Source organism: Sander lucioperca, chromosome 9 (assembly GCF_008315115.2).
Source record: "Sander lucioperca isolate FBNREF2018 chromosome 9, SLUC_FBN_1.2, whole genome shotgun sequence".
NCBI lineage: Eukaryota > Metazoa > Chordata > Actinopteri > Perciformes > Percidae > Sander > Sander lucioperca.
The window spans coordinates 2,732,012-2,752,096 of NC_050181.1; the positions used below are offsets into that span (position 1 = coordinate 2,732,012).

General features: G+C 40.7%; 1 protein-coding gene across 4 annotated transcripts in view; it reads right to left on the reverse strand.

Annotated features, from left to right (window-relative positions):
- LOC116045786 (low-density lipoprotein receptor-related protein 8-like) overlaps positions 1 to 20,085 on the reverse strand; it is a 78,277-nt gene that overhangs the window by 38,251 nt on the left and 19,941 nt on the right. For all 4 annotated transcript variants that reach the window (XM_031293646.2, XM_036005278.1, XM_036005279.1 and 1 more), the window contains exons 3-4: positions 14,883 to 15,005; positions 3,538 to 3,666 (exon numbers count right to left, since the gene is read on the reverse strand). In XM_031293646.2, coding sequence (XP_031149506.1) covers positions 3,538 to 3,666; positions 14,883 to 15,005 — 252 coding nt within the window. The remainder of the gene's footprint in view (positions 1 to 3,537; positions 3,667 to 14,882; positions 15,006 to 20,085) is intronic.

The window sequence follows — 20,085 nt, forward strand, 5'->3', positions numbered from 1 at the left end:
CTAACAGGAATGTGAGAAAAAGATGGTGCAAAGTAGACTGGGTAAACCCAACCCGCTCTGCCAGCAATTTGATTTCGCCCTGCAGCTCAGGCTGGAAACCTGTACGTTTATCTATCCTGCTTCCGTTATAAATTTGCGGGAACCAATCACAAACTGGCTTATCCACCTGGCGCGCTATTGGCGGGTTTAACACGATGATGATAGAGAAGCGACCAAGCAGCTCTTTGTTTACATTCAACAAGCCGGCCACCGAAGCGCAGCACTCTATGGCAGCAACCCGTTGATGACGCTGTCGCTGCTACGTCACCCGGATCGTTGGTCTGATTGGTTGAAGGACTTTACAATTGCGTACAGAGTCATTTGAACTATGCTCGTTGATCACGCCTCTTGTGCAGAGAAAATACAGAGCAGACTCCCCAAACTAATGTTCAATCTTAAAAGATTGAGCTTGGTCTGGTGATAGCCAGACTAGGTGCAAAGCTTAAAGCTTGTAAACCTGTGCACACCTGGCCAGTAGTTACAGAAAGAGGGCGTTCCTGTGGGCTTTTTGGTTTCATAAAGTACCAAAAATTCGCGCAGAGCCCAGACCTCCTGAAAGGGGCTTTTTACCACTTACAGACTATAGGAACAGCATGTCTGAATAAGCATGTAACCACAATTACATGAAAGCCTTCACAGATGACAGAGCCACTGTTTTAAGTCAAACAATGTTGATTCTGCTGTGGAAGGGACAGACATTTTTGTTTCTTGTTTAGACTTGGGGAGTCCCTTTTACATTTATGCTTCAATATTTTAAAATAACTGCACCAAACGGTGAATTGCAGCCTCACTCACTGAGGTCTGCAGCTGAGCCTTTTGCTGGCTGGCAGGAGCATACATACACTGCTCATAAAATAGCTTTATTCTGGATTTTATCCGATTACTGCATCTGCTGCATTTTACACATCTTCATTCATTCATCTTGTCCTTCTAAACCCAAACATACAGCTGAGTAAATGCTGCTTTGAAGTGAATTCTCCAGCTGCCCCTGTGCCCAAAGCTAGCCCGCAACGAATAGACACACTGAGACATACTCAAACCAATTGGTAATTTCCACCCCTCCTCTCTCACCTCACTTCATGACTGTAAATGTGAAAGATCTAAAGCCTTCTGTCTGCTCTACTTAAGAGTAATACAGCTAGCAGTGCTTTTGACACACAAGGCAATTATCATTAGTGCCCAGCTCTAATTCTGTGAACTATAACTAACTTTTTTTTTTAAGATTATTTTTTGGGCATTTTTAGGCCTTTATTGACAGGACAGCTGAAGAAATGAAAGGGGAGAGAGAAGGGGAATGACATGCAGCAAAGGGCCGCAGGTCAGAGTCGAACCCGGGCCTGCTGCGTCAAGGAGTAAACCTCTGTATATGGGCACCCGCACTGCCAACTGAGCTATCCGGGTGCCCAACTATAACTTCTTTTAAGTTTGCATTTACACAGGGTTTGTTTCAATTACAACACTTTTAACCATACACTCACCACTGATAATGCTGATTTGACAAGTCTGCAAAACATGGATTATGCTGAATGATTTTTTCTATTGTTTATTCCAATAATAGCCAGGCAATACAGTATAGGTAAGGTCTGGTTAGGTTTAGGCATTAAAACACTTAGTTAAAACTAGAAGGGCACTCGGCGAGAGCAGACCTCCGCCAAGGCATTCCCTATCTCATCATGTTATTAATGCAGCATGAATTTTCCCAATCAGGAACAGATTTTTCTCAATGTTGCCGCCCTGTTATTCAGATCTGCTCCAATATTTAATGGGTTCTTCCTTGGCCCATGCTACACCCTTCTACCAGGTTTAATGAAAATCGGCCAGTAGTTTTTCCGTAATCCTGCTGACAGACAATCAAACCAACAAACACACAGACAAACAGACAAACCAAACCGAAAACATAACCTCAGTGACAGAGGTAATAAGGGAAACTCTTTGTTATTGTTAAATATTCAAAGCAAGCTTTCTTTCTTCTAAACAAGGTTAAGAAGTGTAAGAATACTTCAATACTTTCAAACTGATCAGCAGTGATGTAACGGTTAAAAGCTTCTTGCACTTGATGACATCATCTTTCAGGCTTACATTGGCCCTAATCAGTCTTCACATAAACTGGCCTGAGCAACACTTAATAGGCCTAATTTGTGATGTGTAATTAGCACTGTGGTGCGCTGGTGTCGGAGTCAACTTCTCTCTCCTGGTCACGCTGAGCAGCGTTTACCTCTGGAGGGATTTTGGCCTTTGCCTGTGTGGGTGGCAGCCTTCTGCCTGCCCTCATGTCACTACTGAGAAGCTTAAGACTGCTGCATCAATACAGACATTAGAATCAAAATAGGATTAGCACAGGCTAGACTGGGTCTTAATGGACAGTGCAGTGAAAAGTCATATAACCCAAGAAGGCATTAGATTTAATGTCAATGGAATCTACCACTTGCTCAGGCGTGAGTGTGTGGGGCTACTTTGACACGGGGAGTCATTGACAGGCCACTTGCAGGCTGATCTGGCAAAAAATATCTCCATTGCACCACATATTAAATCCCTTGTACCAGGTATCCTTTAAGGAGGAGAGGGTAAATATCTATTCAAGAGGAAAATATCCCTTATTTGTGTTTTAACATTAAGCCAAATTGATTTGGCTTCCTCTCTAAATAAAAACTCAAACTTGTATGTATTCCTAACAAATAAACATGAATTGCTTAAACGCCAGCCAGTCATAATCTCAACACCCACACACAACCAACTGACAGGAAGCAGATGCCTGAAAAGAAAAAAAAACATCATTTATATAGGATAATAAGGAGATGGCTTTTTTTCTCCCTCTGTGCATTTGCCGCTGCGTGCCATTTTGCGCAATCTTCAAAGTCTAAACACCACACCCCCTACAGCTCTGTTGCCTCAATCAATTTTTCTTGACATGAAGAAGCAAGGGAAAGAGAGAAAAGAAGAAGCCAATTCTTCACGGTGCCTCAGAAGTAGGGCAAGAATAGTCCCTGCAGGGGGCTGGGGGTGGGGGCAGCGCACGGTTGACTTGTCTGATAGGCTGAGAAGCAGGTGATGTCATTTGGATGATGGTTCTGAGGGCCCATGCAGTGGAAAGGCTAAAGACTCAAAGTTCAAAATGTGATGACAGAAACCTAAACCTCAGAAACCTAAATATCTGAAAGCTGCAAATATCTGATACTTCAAACCAAAAATCTTTCCACATCAAAGAGGACTTTGTTGTCGAGTACAGCTGGATTGAAACTCAAACCTCACTTCAAATCCTTCTAATTATATAGTGTTCCCTACTGTGCTTTAATGTCTTAAGCCTCTGGATGATACGTGAGATCAGAAAGGATCAAACCCCATACACTTCTGCAGATCTGTCATTGCTCCTATTTGAATTAAAGTACCCTCTTGAAATGCAGTTTGCAGCGGAGAATGTAAGTAAAACCAGCAGAAACAAAGGTTGATATGTTGCGTCCATTATAGAGGAGAACTGACAGCCAACTTTAACAAACTCACCAGACGCACAGTCCTCCTCGTCAGCCCCGTTCTCGCAATCCTTCTCTCCATCACATCTCCATGACAACGAGACACACTTGTTGGTAGATCCCCCACAGTCAAATTTCTCTGGAGGGCACGTCTGTTTGCCTGTGGGCAGAGATGAAAGATATGGGGAGATTACTGCAGCGGTTTTATGGTCCCATTAAAGGCAGCAGAAAACAACTACAAGACACCGCTGGACTCAATTTCTACCGGCCCCATGATGCAGTTAAAACTCATCCAAAAATCCACCACACTGGCCAATTGACTTTACTGTCTGGACTGCCTCTAAAGAGACATGCCGAAAGATCGTGAAATACAGCAAATGCACAATTGGCTGTAAAGCAAATGAACAAGGCACCCCCCTGCTCCTTTTCCTGCCAATCTGCTCTAGTTGGCACAGCGTAGGTTTGATCCAGATTACAGTGCGTTTAATATGAAGCATGTTGTTAATTATACATCTTTGCTTACAGCGCAGCCTTAAGCCTCTCAGTAGGAAATCAAGGGGTCAGCCTAAATGGCAAATCATTTGACATTTTGGAGGATTTTATTTTCACATTTTAAGAACAATGGGCCTCATTCACCATATCTTCTGAAGTTTTTTCTTAAATTTGTTCTTGAGAAAGATCATAAGAAAAGTCTCCGTCAGATTCATGATGTATTCTTAAACCAAAGATTTGTTCGCACCCGGGTTCTTATGATCAAGCCCATTGCCCTTGTAAATTCAATGTGAGTGCCAGTTGGTTATATTTAGCATAAGTAAATGCAATAACAAATATTTTTTTAGCAAACATGTCAGCACTTAAATGTGCCTAAGTGTGCTCTTGAGTGTGCATGGATTCTGTTCTTACCTAAGAACAAATCCCACATACTGTGGAAGACATTTTTTAAGACATTTCTTCTTTAGAACGGTTAGCTGTTGAAAACCTTCAATGGTCATGTTTTCTTTTCGACATGAGCTCACTGAAACAGCACTGCAGCTGACAAGCAATGCAATAAGAGGATCATTAGTAGCGTGATGACTGAGAACAAGCTCCATAATTAATATAATATATGAGGTTAGAAGAATCTCTGATACTGTCACGAGCAATGTTAGGTGTAAACTGCATCGTCGGTAATTGGACCTGACAGGGAGAAGGTCTGCCAAACCATCTTTCTACACAAAGCAGTTCATATGGAAATGCATTGTTAGAACACTGCACTTAGGCTCAAATTAAATTCCTATTCTAAATTCAATATGCAGTAAACTTTAATTATTAAATAAGCTACTGTATATCTTTCATGACAATTACAGAGTTTAAATTGCAGGGTGCATCTCATCTTGCATTTGTGATGCTCCTTTTTTACTGGGTCTGAATGGTTTCAACATTAATTTGAATGTTTTTTTCCTGTCAGTTATATGGTAAAGAACCTTTTCTTCCAAGTCGGAATATACTAGCCAACAATACAACAATACAGTGTTAATTTGCTTTGTAAAGGATTAGTGTATTTGCTGCCACATGCAACCAGATTTTGGGAGCTAATACTAAAAACAATATTTGAGAGTTTAAAAATCAGATATTGGCTGATATTCATTTAGTCTTTTGAAAAATATTTCTACTAGTTTCCGATTTTTCAGTTGTCATCAGGCATGTGATATTTATTTTGAAAGGCCAGTTATTTCATGGATCCAGGATACTATGCATCCTGATAAAGTTCCGTTGGCCTTTGGAATTAAAATAGCCCCACATCATCACATACCCTTCACCATACCTAGAGATTGGTATGGTTTTATTTCAGTTAGCCTAATAGCTGGTTTGATTTGCATTGAGAGATGATTTTATGGAAAGTACCCCATGCCAATCTCTAGGTATGGTGAAGGGCATGTGATGATGTGGGGCTATTTTAATTCCAAAGGCCAAGGGAACTTTATCAGGATGCATAGTATCCTGGATCCATGAAATAACTGGCCTTTAAAAATAAAAATCTGCCTGCCTCTATGGGAATTTAACATAGGGGTGTACTTACTTATGCCCCCTGTATTTTAAGGAAGAACATTTATTTATTTACGATACATTATTCATTCACAAAGAAAATTGGTGTCCTTAAAAGGATTTTTCCTCATTTTTTTAATTAAGGCATTAAGATCAATTTCCAAAAGATGATTTTTTTATTCGTCTTTTTAGTCAACTTTAGCATGGGTGTCCTAATTTTTCACATGACTGTATACCATTTCAAGCCCTTGCAGCCTATTGTAATCAAGCGTTTATTTAACCAGGATATGGTATGCATCTTAACCACTAGGCTGGATGCATGACCAGGATGCATTACATTACATTACATTCATTTGGCAGACACTTTTGTCCAAAGTGACATACACGAGCTAGAGATCATCAAAATTGTAAGCGCATCCCTCCCAAATAAACAGCTGAAAGCATTTGTGCTACATTGCTTTGTTTGTTTTGCTTTGTGTGTTTTAAAGAAATGGAATTGCTAGCGTGGGGTGTCGGGGGGGTGGGCGGGGAGGGTTTAAGCCTGCAGCGAAAAATGGGACGTTACTCTGCTGTCCTGACTTCACTTGTTAGTTCATTCCACCACTGTGGGGCCAGAATAGAAAAGAGCCGAGTCCAAGATGAGCAACCACTGGGTCCTAGGAGTGTCAGGGAGGTCAATCATCCAGAAGCAGAGGGGCGCAATGGTAGGGCAGTGTAGGGTTTGACCATGGTAGGAAGGAGCTGTTTCTTTCACTGCTCTGTTGGCCAGCATCAGACTCTTGACCTGGATGATAGCTGCAACAGGGAGCTAGTGTAGTGAATGGAGAAGAGGAGTGGTATTCACTTCTGTACTGCATTTTCTTGTTACTTATCGGCCAACATATACGTCGGTACAGATTGATCTGCAATAAGCTAGTCTCGCAAGGTAACCACCATTAGATTTTGATTTGAGTATGAAGGTTCTGTCTGTCCCTGCTGGATGGAGGGGTGATGGTATAGGGATGGGGAGAGAAGGAGAAGGCCACACACACACACACACACACACACACACACACACACACACACACACACACACACACACACACATACACATACACATACACACACACACACACACACACACACACACACACCCACCACTGCAGTGCTGCTTCTAAAGGGAACACTCAGGCTAAGAGAATATTGTATTACTCTGTTTGCTGAGTAGTGACATTCACCTAAATTTGGTCGGTGAACAAAAGCTTACTGTAATTCACCCTTTGTCCCTCTTGACAGTTGTACTGTAAATATATATATATATATATATATATATATATATATATATATATATATATTGTGTTAAACAATGTCCTGCTGTTACACTGATACAGTAAGTAAAACAGCAGGATAGTGAGAAATAAGTGGCCCTCATGGCTTATATATGACAATGAGATATAAAATGGGTATTTTAGTTCTTCTGTGAGTGTCTTTGATGTTTTTTGCATCAGTCTTCATGCACGTAACAGAGACAATTATGCCCTATGATTTGTTTTTTTCAGTTACTTCTTTCCAGACATAGCTGTCCAGTGTGTTGGGTGAGCAAACAAGCTTAATGAAGACTGAAGAAACTAAAGACGGGAAGGAATGATTAGCTAAAATGAATGATTACAGCTAAGTAATATCTGAAAAGACAGAGCAGCTGGTCAGGGAGGCAATGCAGGAAACATTTATCAGAAATGTGGAATCTTTAAAAGAGCAAAAAACATGCTGTATAAATGAATTCAAACTAAGGTAAGTCCAAAGAGGGCCTGACAGAAAACAAGAATAAGACTATAAAAATGAAAATATAAGAAAGGGTGACGGAGAGAGCAGAGCAGAGAAAGGAGAAATAAACAAGACAGCTTGTCACGTCAAGAGCAAGAAACTGTGTTAAAAGGGAAACGGATGAAGAGACAAACTGCAGCATGACCTTTTCAGGTTCTTATCCTAAAGCCAAATCAAAGCTTTCCATACCAAGTGGAAAGAGATGAAAGAGGAGAGTCAGGCAGAGCGCAAACTTGAGCAGAATCTGAATCCACCGAGCAGAGGGCGAGCTGTCCAGTCCTTTTAAGTGATGACTCTTTAATGAACCGTGAGCTCCGTTCCTCCCAAATCTAAACAAAGAAACCAAACTTCAACTTCTTCGACAAATCGGCAGCACCTCACTGCTCCTCATGACAGCTATTGATTAGTGACACCTCAGATTTTTTATAAAGACATAGGTAATGTATTTTTTTTTTTGCTTGAGAAGGGTAACATAATAAAAGCCAATTACTCACAGACAAACTGACTGCCTGGCTGTTGTTTACCACCAGAGTGAAAAATGAGGATTCATCTCAACTGTAGCATTTTGGCAGATCTGTTGAGAATTCATTACCTTTTACAGGACTCAAGGCTGCGTTCATCTCAACAGTGCAATGGTTTTATAGCTTTAGTTTTCATTTGATCGTCATGATTGACCTTGTTATTGCTGACAGCCTTTTACCCTAAACTTGGCTTTCCGTCAAGAAGTGCAGAAACTCTTTCATTTGTCAGTTGTCATCAGGCATGTGATATAATACTATGATAAAGGAAAGCCTAATAAGTGCTGTGGAGCTGAAACTTATCTAATATAATGCACTGCAGCTTCATAGCAAATGTGACACTACACTACAGCCTGACATGGTGTTCCTGAAGTAATCATTTGAAGCCTATTCATGTAAACAATGTGTATTTTGCTGCTTCCAATTAATAACAGATATTGTACAGTGGTGATTCATCTTATAGCCAGTTCAAGATAACTTACAGTATGTGGATTGCGACCGGCTGACTTGTCTATATAGCTCGTTGCAGTTAGTAACATTAAAATCATCACAAACATCCTGATGCCTCACAAACCTACTTCTGAGTAACCCTTACCCTCTATTCCAACTGTCTGAGAAAAAAGGTTTAGAAGTATTTGTGGCTATGTGTGCATGCATCTGGGTCTATGTATTGTTTATGTGAAATGTTCAGGTTGCAGGTCTGCATCTCTGACTCAGAGCGAAGAAGGCAAAAAGCGCTCCAATAACACGAGTCATACTCTACTATTTGCCGCTTCATTAAACCGGGTTAGTGTGGCCATGTCCTCCTCTCTGAATTATAGATCTGGTACAGCAGAGAACATTTGCTGCTTGCAAACTACACAATGGGAAATAAATTATAAGTTATTTTCAGCAAAGTGCATTATCAAGTAATGTACTGTGGCATGCACCTGCGCTTAAAATCAAGTGCTGTACCTGAGCTCTCTGAGTGCGACTTCAAATCCCAGCAGACACTGGGTGATGGGTACACCTTGGACTGCTGCCATATTATAACAGGGCGAACACATATACACAACCACAACTATTCACACTCAAACGGATGAGCAGTTTAGAATAGCCAAGTTAGTGGATTTAAACCAGAACTGTATTGCTGTTAATCAACAGCATTAAGCACTGAGCAATGCTTCTTTTTTAATTAATAGTTATTATTTATGATTTATTTTTTATGAGGTTACTGTTCAAACTTTACTGTCATCTGGTCTGTAATCAACATCAGTCGGTAAATTAATTGTTTAAGTAATCTTTCAAGCAAAACAATTCATAACATTACCTTGTTACGGCTTTTCAAATGTGAGGATTTTTTTGTTGTTGTCTTTTGTGATTGTAATCTGGGTTATCAACAAATTATTTTAGGACATTTTGATAGACATGTTTCTATATTTTAATACACAAAAAATAATTGACAGATAACAACAGTACTGTAATCATTAGATGGAGTTCTACTGTCATCTAATAGTTATTGTTGTGTAATTGTTGTGTAAAATATCCCACCTCAATACATATCTTTATCACTACTAAACCTGACAAATTTGTGGATTTTTTTTTAAAAAATCTACTACATTTAATTTACTTGCAAACAGTCCATCTAATAACACCTACAGTAACATATCTCCGCATGAAAGGAAATCTAAACATGACTTGATGAAACACACACACAGAACTGTAGCTTCCAGAATGTGCAATGCAAACATATTTACCAAGAAACAAACCCATTATAAAGTCAATAAAAAAGCAAGAAAACTCCCTAAGAAAAAGCTTCACGGGGTTTGAAGCTCAAAATCTACAAAGAGGTTTATAGGAGGAAGTTTTCTTCAAAACCCCTTTCAGAGAAATATCTATAATCCACTACAAATTATATAACACTTAAAAGACCAAATTGAAAACACAAAATGGTGGCTTTAAAAAGAAAAGTTCCACCTTTTTTTTTTAATAGGCCATATAAAAATAAAGAAATATGCCAGTTCAGGGTCATGTCCTCACATAATAAAAGAGTCCTTGAGAAAGATGAAACTATGAAGTTCCCTCATGCCTGTCAACTCTTAGAAATGAATTCACAAGCAGAAAAGGACAAACTGACATGCAGAACTGAGCTGAACTCTGCAATTTAGTCAGAAAGTGTCAAGTAGCTAACCCCCACCCCCTAAATCCTTAAAAAGGAACTTGGGCAACTAAGAGCAAAGAAAAATGCCACTGCTTTGGCCAGGGAGCAGAGAAGCTTCTGCACAGCTGGCTGCAGTGGCCCACTTCCTCCATGATTACACATTAATCTAATACAAAAACTATGAACCCTGGCACTCCACATGTTTCTCCAAAGAGTCATTCATTTTTCAGCACTCGTGAGTAACTCACTTAGTGTGGCCGAAATTTGAATTCTTAACAACGCAGTGTAACGCTACTCCAGCGTGTAATTGGGAATCCACTCAGTGAGCCAGAATGATTGTGGCACAGATGTCTGCAGCAACCGAGTCCTAAATGCCTTAGCCGAGTGTGTGCGTGTGCAAATGTGAGTGTGTACTGTATGTTTGTGCACATGTGGAACTGAAATAGACAGAAAGTACAGGAGAGTTGGGGGGCAAATTGAATGAAAGAAAAAGATGAGTGTTGTCTGCATGTGAGAGCACAGCCTGACTTATCAGGCTTCAGTATAACTGGAGCATGATGCATTAAGGTGTACGCTGTGCTATATGTAATTAACCCGTGTAAAACGGTTGTGCAGTCACCGGTCTCTGCTATTTACATAATGGCAAATTTCATATCTCTATCACATTAAAGATTGGATGCAGCGTGTGTGAAATTCCACCCTTCCGTCTGCTGTTAAAAACAGCAAAACAATCCCCGCTTTAGCTAAGTTTAATTGATAAGCGTGGCGCTTGGTAGCTTTTGACTTTAATGTGAAGTGTTGCATGGGATTGGGCTGTTAAGTGAAATGCTAATGGCATTTCAGACTGGATATGCTAAATGGTCATGTCAGAGGCTGTTTTTTTGCATTTCCAGTCTAATCAGAAAAATGCAGCACGTCAAGAGGTTTTCCCTGACAGATGTACAGTTCTCATTATAGCTTTGTAATCTTAACAAGTGGCTGGCACAGGCAGGTGATTTACCAGTGAGACGAGACGGATAATAAGCGAGCCATCCACGACGAGTAGGTTGGTTGCTGTTGTTTAAAAGATGCTGCATGCATATTCGCACAATGTCCATCTTTGAGCATTTTTGCCTATTCTTTTCTCTTCAATGTGATTATGGCACAGTTGGATCCACTCAAACTGAAAGGCAGCTGTGATTAAGTGGATCTCATTAGCAATCCCTCTATTCAGACAACAGCCTCGACCTGACACTTGTCGTCTGGAACACATAATCAGGATGGCTGCACAGTTGTGAGGACTACCTGTACTATAGTTCGCCTTTATGGAGGAAAGAGGAGGAGGACATAAATGTTTCCAGTTAAAAGATAAATTATTACCCTACACCTAAAAAGATACTTGGTTAAAACAAAACCACGATATTTCTGGCAAATTGTGTCAAAATCGAAAATCTATACCGATTATTGTTTGCAAAAAGAAATTAAAAAAAAATACATAAGGGATTTCCATACAAATGACTTTCTTCTCGGCTTAGATATCTATCTCTTGAGTCTACAGCTGAGAGATCATCCTTCCTTCATTTATCTTGGATTTCCAATATAAACTGTTATCTTTTAGGGACCCCTTTGTGTCTCCCTCTTCGCACTTAACTTTCTGGGGGAGATGTGAGAGGCTTTGCTCGGCTGCTATATTATTAATCAAACCAACCCACACATCCACAGCCAATAAAATGGACCAAAACCAGAATGAATAGCCTCTGATTTGTTTGGCTTTTTCTTGATTCATTTCCCGCCCATCTTGACTGCTGTAAGTTATAAACAGTTACCATTTACATGGATCTTTGGGAGATGACTTGTGTGAATCAAGGTTATAACCGTTAACGAAAACGAACGAAATAACGAAAACTAGGTGGGAAAAAACATTGTCGTTAACTGAAATAAAAATAAAAACGAAGCATTACAAAAAAACGATAATTAAACTAAAACTGTAATGTCTGTTTGCAAAACTAACTAAAATAAAATTATCGAGTAAATGTCCTTAGTTTTCGTCTTTGTCGATGTCTTCCATTGTCTTGACATTCCCTGTCAAATTGAACACAACATGTCCGTGCCACTCGCCTGGCATCATGGCGGTACTGAAAGTCGGAAGAAAGCGGCATTCCTATTTGATTATGACTGTGTCAGATAAAAGCAAGTGTGAGTCGATTGACTTCAAAAAGTTTGCCACTTTACTCGAACCGAAGTTCAAAACACCTGTTCATGTATGTCTTCTTTAGTCTATTGGCTATTTAGGTTTTTTTCCTGGAACACGTCACTTACACATTTTGCACCTACTGCGGCGTCTTGTATAGACTGTTTACGTATTTATGACCATATGTAGGCTAGGGATGTAACAGTATGAAAATTTAACCTCACGGTTATAGTGACCAAAATTATCACGGTTTTTGGTATTATCGCGGTATTTTTAAAAGTTTGTTGTTCAGAAAGCACTGATAGGCCTACACAAGCTGAAATAGTTTAACGCACGACTGTTAAAGTGCTCATATTGTGCTCATTTTCAGGTTCATAATTGTATTTAGAGGTTGTACCAGAATAGGTTTATGTGGTTTAATTTTCAGAAAATACCATATATTTGTTGTACTGCACATTCCTGCAGCTCCTCTTTTCACCCTGTGTGTTGAGCTCTCTGTTTTAGCTACAGAGTGAGGCATCTCACTTCTGTACCATCTTTGTTGGGAGTCGCACATGCGCAGTAAGCACTGCTAGCTAGTCAGTTGCAGAGCATGAGGGAGTGCCATGCTAGCAGCTAGGCAAGCATTATAACGTGATGTGTTACAAAGTGACGCACGTTCGTCACGGAAGTAAAGGCTGGACTACAATAGAGCTGTTTGGAGCAGTTTGTGAACAGTGTTTTCTGTAGAAGATGGTAAGTCCCTTTGGGGTGGACATGGGGTTTTTCACTTTGTAAACCTATAACGTGCACAAAAAAAGATATATAACACAATAAAGCAAAGGGGAAAAGCCAAAAAGCATAAGATGAGCACTATGCACTTCAAAGCTCTTCAAAACTTGGCTTCAAATCTTAAGTATTTTTCCATAACATTAAAATTCTCTGACCATGTACGGATGATGAGAAATAATTTCTTTTGAAAGATAAACTTAGTAGAGTCAAAATCAAAACATTTGCTGCTGCCGCCTTTCCCTGATGGCAAAGTCATGGTTCTTTTATTCAATCGGGCAGTTAACGTTAGTACTGCCTTTGTGTACTTTTGGCCCCCTACACTATAGCCTCTATTTGCATGGCAGAGCTTGCCACGCAAATAGAGGCAGTGTGCTATATATTGTTTTATTGTAAATGTGTTACAGTGAGCATAACATTTGCCCAGTGAAAGCCTGGCGGAGTTAAAACGTTCAGTGTAACAAATTTCTGGAGCTATATTCCAGTAAGTGGATACTCTCTGCTTTTCCCCAATACATCATTATTTATCAATGCAGTGCTTTCAGCTCCATCTGATATCTGTAACCCCAAGAGAGAAGCAAGCAGCCATGGGAGAAAACTAAATTAGCATTTGAGATAGAAAGAAAACAATTAATAACTGATTCAAGCCTCCCACACACAAGCCCCTGCTTGGTTGCAGAGACGTCAACTCACCTAACTCCCATCAGGGCCTGTGTGTGGGTGCGCTAGACTGGCACAGGCTATAAGTGAGCCAGCCAAAGATCCTCAGCTCTAACAGCTTGGCAGAGAGGCAATCGAGGCCTTTCTATGCACTCTTCATCAGACAGCAGAGTATTGAAGTGTGTGGGCGAGTGGAGGCATGCGAGGCAACTGAACGGCCGCCGGGGCCGAGATAACAAGGTAAATCAGCAACCTGAATACAGGTCCTAGGAGAGTCAAATTAAATCTTGTCTAAAACGCATGAGATGAAGGTGGGGCAACTTATCCAGATGCAAAATACCACCAGCCAGCCAGAGCTTCTTCTTTTTTTCTTAGTGTAAAAAATCTGATCAACTGTAACAGTGTAACCCATTGTGCGACTTAGATGCTCCAGATGATTTCTATCAATAAAGTTAATAAAGAGATTTCGTAACGCAGTGACATCACTAAAAAAAGTCCAATGGGCAAGAAGCACAAGCAGTTTGATAAAATGTATATCCAAACTGCCCGTGGTAAACATCCACCACAGTGTATGGAAGAACCCTCTCAGGTTGGGACCCACTGGGGTTAGTCTCACATTGCCAGACCTTTCTTCCCAGCGCTGCGGAGGAGGGTCTGGCGAGTCCACACAGCAATCCGGGACGGGAGAAAAACATGCTCTTGTTTTTGGCATTTCTATAAACCAATCACAATAGTCTTGGGCAGCGCAAAGCCCCAAGCGGAGCCACGGAGCCGCTGCAAAATAGTCTCGGGAAGGAACTTGTTTTGGTGTAACGTGTACAAGGTTGTTTTAGCTGTGCAACAGAAAACTCAGATTGGACAGATAGTCTAGCTAGCTGTCTGAATTTACCCTGCAGAGATCTGAGGAGCAGTTAATCATAGTCCTCATAAATCGACAGGAGTTTAAAATTACAACACAAAGAAAGCGGAAGGTAGCGGATATCCGAAAACGGACATCCGAAAAGAGTGACATCCGGCGGAATTTCCGGCAGAGCAAGAGCAATCCCGGAAGTGGAACGTCGTGATATAGATTACACTGGTGTAGATAATGTAGCTAAACCGCTGACTTGTTATAATTTGGTCTGGTCTGACCACTTGTGGTTCTAGCCCTGATAGACGTTGTAGCAGTTACTTTGGAGAGTATAATATTCATAACAAAACCATGGTCACGCCTATGAAAATAAGACTTGAAATAGACTGGAAGTATCCTTTTAAGATGTCCTTGATGTGAGCAGCCAAATGGTTTCACTTACTGCAGGTCTCCTCTGCCTCATCAGAGCCATCGGGACACTCTGGCTCCCCGTCGCATCGCCAACGTCCCGGGACACATTGGCCATTTAAGCAGGCGAACTCTGCAGGGGCACATGTCTTCCTGGCTGCTCACAGAGAGAGAAAAAAAACACAGACAGAGAAAAACTGAGAATTAAAAAGAGTGAAGACAATAAGACAGGGTGAGAGCATAGTCAGTCTGCAGTAGGGCTTAATCGCTGTCATGAAACTGGTCACATTATCTGAATCCTGGCAATCATCCCATTCATCAGAGGAGATCAGGCTCATCATCTCTCACAGTATTCCTATGCAGCCGTCTCCAGTGCTCTCTCTCACCATATCCCTCACTAATTATCTCTACTTTCCCTGTTTTCTTGACCCCTCCCCTTCCTTCATCTGGTGTTCTCCAAAACTCTAATCTCTCCTTCAGGTTTTCCATCACAGAGCAGTGAAATGGATGCTGATTGCTGAACACCGTAGGCTCTGGAAGGTTAAACGTTTTACCTCCAAAACCTGTTTACCACAGAAAGCAGCACGCCAGCAAGGTCACAGGCTGATAAACATGTCAAGCGTGCTGAGAATTGGAAATCAAAAACATGTCACTAAAAGGCCCGTTTAAGGAGTTAAGGAAAACCGAGTGATCAAAACTTTCACGTAACAGCCCAGAGCTTCTCACGGTTGCTACCCAAATCTTGCTAACCCACTGTGTTCAGAGAGTAACGTGTACGTTTCGCACAAAAAACACACTCCCCACCTGAAGCAACTAGGCTGCATGCTCGGCCAGTGACTCAGAAGCAGACAGAGGTCAGAGCCATTCGATTTCCTCAGCCTTTTACTCCAAGAGGACCTGCCGTATGGTCTAATAAATCACCGGCTAAAAGGCCCTCAGCTGAGCTCTCTGGTGTTGTTATACAGCCCCAAATGTTCCTAAACTGGCTCTATCTTAGCTCTGATGCTGCAAATTAGATACAGGGTTTGAGATGTGCAGGGAGCTTAAGGTTACCTAAGGGGCTGTAGAAGAGCAGGCAGGGATTTTTTAAGAGTCTATCTTTTCTGTGCTGATACACTACTCTTACTTCTCCAACTCTTGTTCTTTCTCAACCTTGGTATCAAAGAGCAAAAAGGTGTAAGTTCAATAGCATTAGTTTGAACTTGGTATAGGAGTTATACTTTAACTAGTCAAAATGGGTTGCACCATTGAGTAAAGGTAGAACATGTAAGTCATTTCTTATCAACTGCTGTCATGGTGGAATAGTTAGGAAAATGGCAAGGACTAATGATAGAAGAGCAAGATGATGACATCCACACTTTGTATTGTGTTGTAAAGTTACCATTAAGCTGCCAGTATGTTTCATCAGTACTACTTATCGGTGATTAAACCCCTCCCTCCACACCTTCCCAATGTCAGAATTGCTTTTAAGCTGCATTCACTTCAGATGGGAGTTTCTGCTGGCCCCACTTGGTTTCTTGTAACAGAAGCTTGTAAATCTAAAGGTTGTGACTTCGGACAAATCTTTTCAGCAAAAAAAGCAAACTAGTTACAATGTAGCAGTGTGTATTGACCTTACACTCAAACTTAAGATGATGCTGTTAAATTTGTGTCTTTACAAAATCAATTCTTGTATCAATTGCACTGTCCTTTACCACCTCATTTTTGATTGACCAACAATATATATGTAGGTATTTTTATCAACATAGACCTCAATTATTATGACAGCTGGACAGTAAGGACTTGACTGCTTAGAGACAGTTCAGTCAAGTCAATCAAACTGTAAACCTGTAAATGTAGTCAGGACAAAAGTGGGATTTTGAAAAGTGAAGGAAACATGTCCAGCTATAGACCCATTTTCTGTCACGTTTTCTGTCTAGTTTTCTCTGGCTGTCTTTTAATGCCCACTGAAATTTAGTTCTCACATTTACAGCATATGTCACTTAAGTGTTATCTATGATGTGAATGTAAGTTTTTACTGCAGTCCAGCAGCTAAGGTACAGGATAGCCTGCCACCGAGAAGCACTCAGATTAGAAACAGCTTGTCTCTCATTCTAAATCTTGTTTAATTGCCCCATTCTCAATTATCTCCTGTGTCAGAGTGCCAAAGTCAAACCGATAACGGCTCATCTTGGCTTGTTGACGCTATGACAAGAAATTATGAAATGTCTATTAAAGTCGCTCTAACAGGACATGCCTTTCAGCGGTAAATGTGTTTTTAGCCTGTAACCACAATCAGCGACCCTTGTTTCATTTCACTTCATTTCATATAACATTCTTTCTCGCCTTTTCTGCAAAACGTAATGAACTGGCCCCATTAAACTACTGAGACAAACATTCCCCCTCCTACCTTTGTTCCATCAAGTCTTTCCCTTCTCTAAATCCTAAGCCTCTAAGTTTGCCACCACAAAATAATGAACACATTTTTGATTGTTGTTTTTCTTAGATCACATTAGGCACATAAGTTTTCTGGAGTGCAGCTTAAGTGCCACTTGTGTCCTCATTAGAGAGCAGGAATGTGGGCCTTTGGTAATGGTGAAAACAAGATGATTATGGGGCAAACGAGGATTGTGACATCCTTTTAACCAACACCTCCCTCAAGTGTATAAACGTATTAGTGGTGTGTTCACTTTTCTTGAAACAACAAATTTAGGTGTTTCCTATAACACGGACAAGCATGTATTCACACAAGGCGTGCATATGTTATCACTCATGTAAGTAGGTGTGGCGCTGTAAGAGAGAGAGACACACATACACGAGAGACCCTGAAGTTGATGTTTAAAGATAACAGAATAATTAGATTCATACGATACAAATCCTGGAAGATACAACACATTCAAATTCATATTAAATGTATTAATTAATCGGACTCCCATGAGATGAACAAAAAGAGAGTTGAGGGCAGAATTGAGATTTAAGGCAATGCAGTATGTGCTGGTTGACAATGTTTAAGACTTTACTTGATCGCATGACAAAGACCTTAAAAATCTCCCGCTCATCTGTACGTGGCCTCTGCAGGTCAGATGTGCCCACGTTATGCAGTTTCTCTCCACAAGAAACTGAGATTCTTACCCAATCCAACTGAGTTTGCTACTCATTTGAGTCAAGGTCTACAGGGGCCAAGGCAATAATTACCTAGGCCAACTCATACCATCTGCTTGGATTGACTTTCTGTTTTAATTAGGAGAGGTTTTAAAATGTTAGGCTCATGGAGGGGGCTGAAGGGGAAAGTGACAGGAGAATGAGATGAGCCTTTAGATAGAAAGCAGAGAAATAGCAGAAGTGAGTAATAGCAGCAGAGATGGAGAGTGGCATACACAGTAATAATGCTTCATGGAATCCTAATGGAAAGTGTGATACTGAATAAAATGGGCAATATTACTATAGATAGCACCTACTCAACGTTAATCTCTATGATATGCACTGCACATGTAAACTCTCTCTCTCACACTCTCTCACACACACACACACACACACACACACACACACACACAGTCTCCTGGTCGATAGGTGGTAGATTTTTACATAGAGAAACAGCTCCGGTGCATTTGAGAAAAATCTAAGAAAAAACAAAAACAACAGTGATTCAGTGTTGTGTGAGTAACCTATCGGGAGCATTGCTAATGTGATGTGACACAGACAGAATGAAGGCCCTGCACAGGGGAGTTCACCCAGCCATGTTATGTCTCCTGGAGGAGGTACAGTGGGAAGAAGCTCCACGCTCTGACAACCCCACCTGGAGCTTTCTCCTCTGGGGCCGATGTTGTCAACATTTCACCGCTTCTAATCCTTTTTATCTTTCTTAAACACAATTCATGTCTATGGTAGACCTATTTAAAGTATGGGTTTGCAGTAAAGTTGGGTTGATGTTGAGGTTTATATTATTTGATTAGATTATTATTAACAGATAGGGAGACATCAGCTTTGCTCCCCACTGATGTAATTCTGATTTCTTAACCAGCTTTTAACATTTTTAACCAAGCTAGCAGTGTGGCTCTAGGGATGAAAATGTCAGTCTGTAGGTTGTTTGGTCAGTCCACCACTTTGCTACGGAAGTATTCTTCCCAATGTTGTATTGAAAAAAATCTTTTAATTCTCAAAATGACTTAACACAGGAATGTGAGACCCTCCCAGTTAATCAATTTATTAACTAGTAGTCATATAGGTTTCTGTTATAGCAACTAGTTTTAATTATTTCAGCTTTGTTTCTGAGAAATCAAATCATGGCATGGTGGATGGCTTAAACACTACAAAACCCAGAAGCCTCGGCCACAAATTCAAATGGCTTGATCGTTGACTGATGAAAACTGAATATGTATGTGTGAGTATAAGGCTCCTGAATGTACATTTTAATGTGTCCTGTCAAGAACTGAGCTCACTCAATCATTTAGTGATGTTCAAGAGCAGAGCAGCAGACTGCCTTCAGTCATCTGACTTTCTCACACTCACTCACACACACACACACACACACACACACACACACACACACACACACACATGCACACACAGACAAGCACCCTAACCCCTTGAAGAAACCTTTTTTTTTTTTTACCATGAAGGATATTAATGACAGCTCTTTCCATTTGGAGGCCACAATAAGCTTAATAGGTAATGCAGTGATAAGCACATTCTCCTGTGCATTAGAAGACAAATGGCCTCATTAGCTCAGAGTGAAGTAGGGGAGTGTTGTCGAAGCAGGAAACATAATGTATCCGGTTGGCTTAAACCGGCATGCAAATGACTTAACCTTCCTAAATTAATGGGATATCATGGTAGCATACAAAATACAGCATGGCATCAACAAGACTTGGGACAAGCTGCTCTTGAAACTGCTTTAGCGAATGATTATAGAACCTAATTAGGCCAATTTGATTGTCTATCTAATTTATATTTTAATATATCGCTGTTATCATATACCTACAGTAGAAGCTCCACATAGGTAAATTAAAGGTGTCCTTTAGAGTTTTCACCCCCTTGTCTGGAAGTCACTAATAGCTCTTTCACACAAATAACAATTTGTGGGCAGTGGTGGCCTAAAGGTTAGAGACGCGAGCTTGTGACCGGGAGGTCGTCGTCGTTCAATCCCCAGACCGACAGGATAAAATCTGGGTGGGGAAAGTGAAAGAACAGCGCTTGTCTCTCCCTCATTACCACCACTGAGGTGCCCTTGAGCAAGGCACTTAACCCCAACCGCTCCA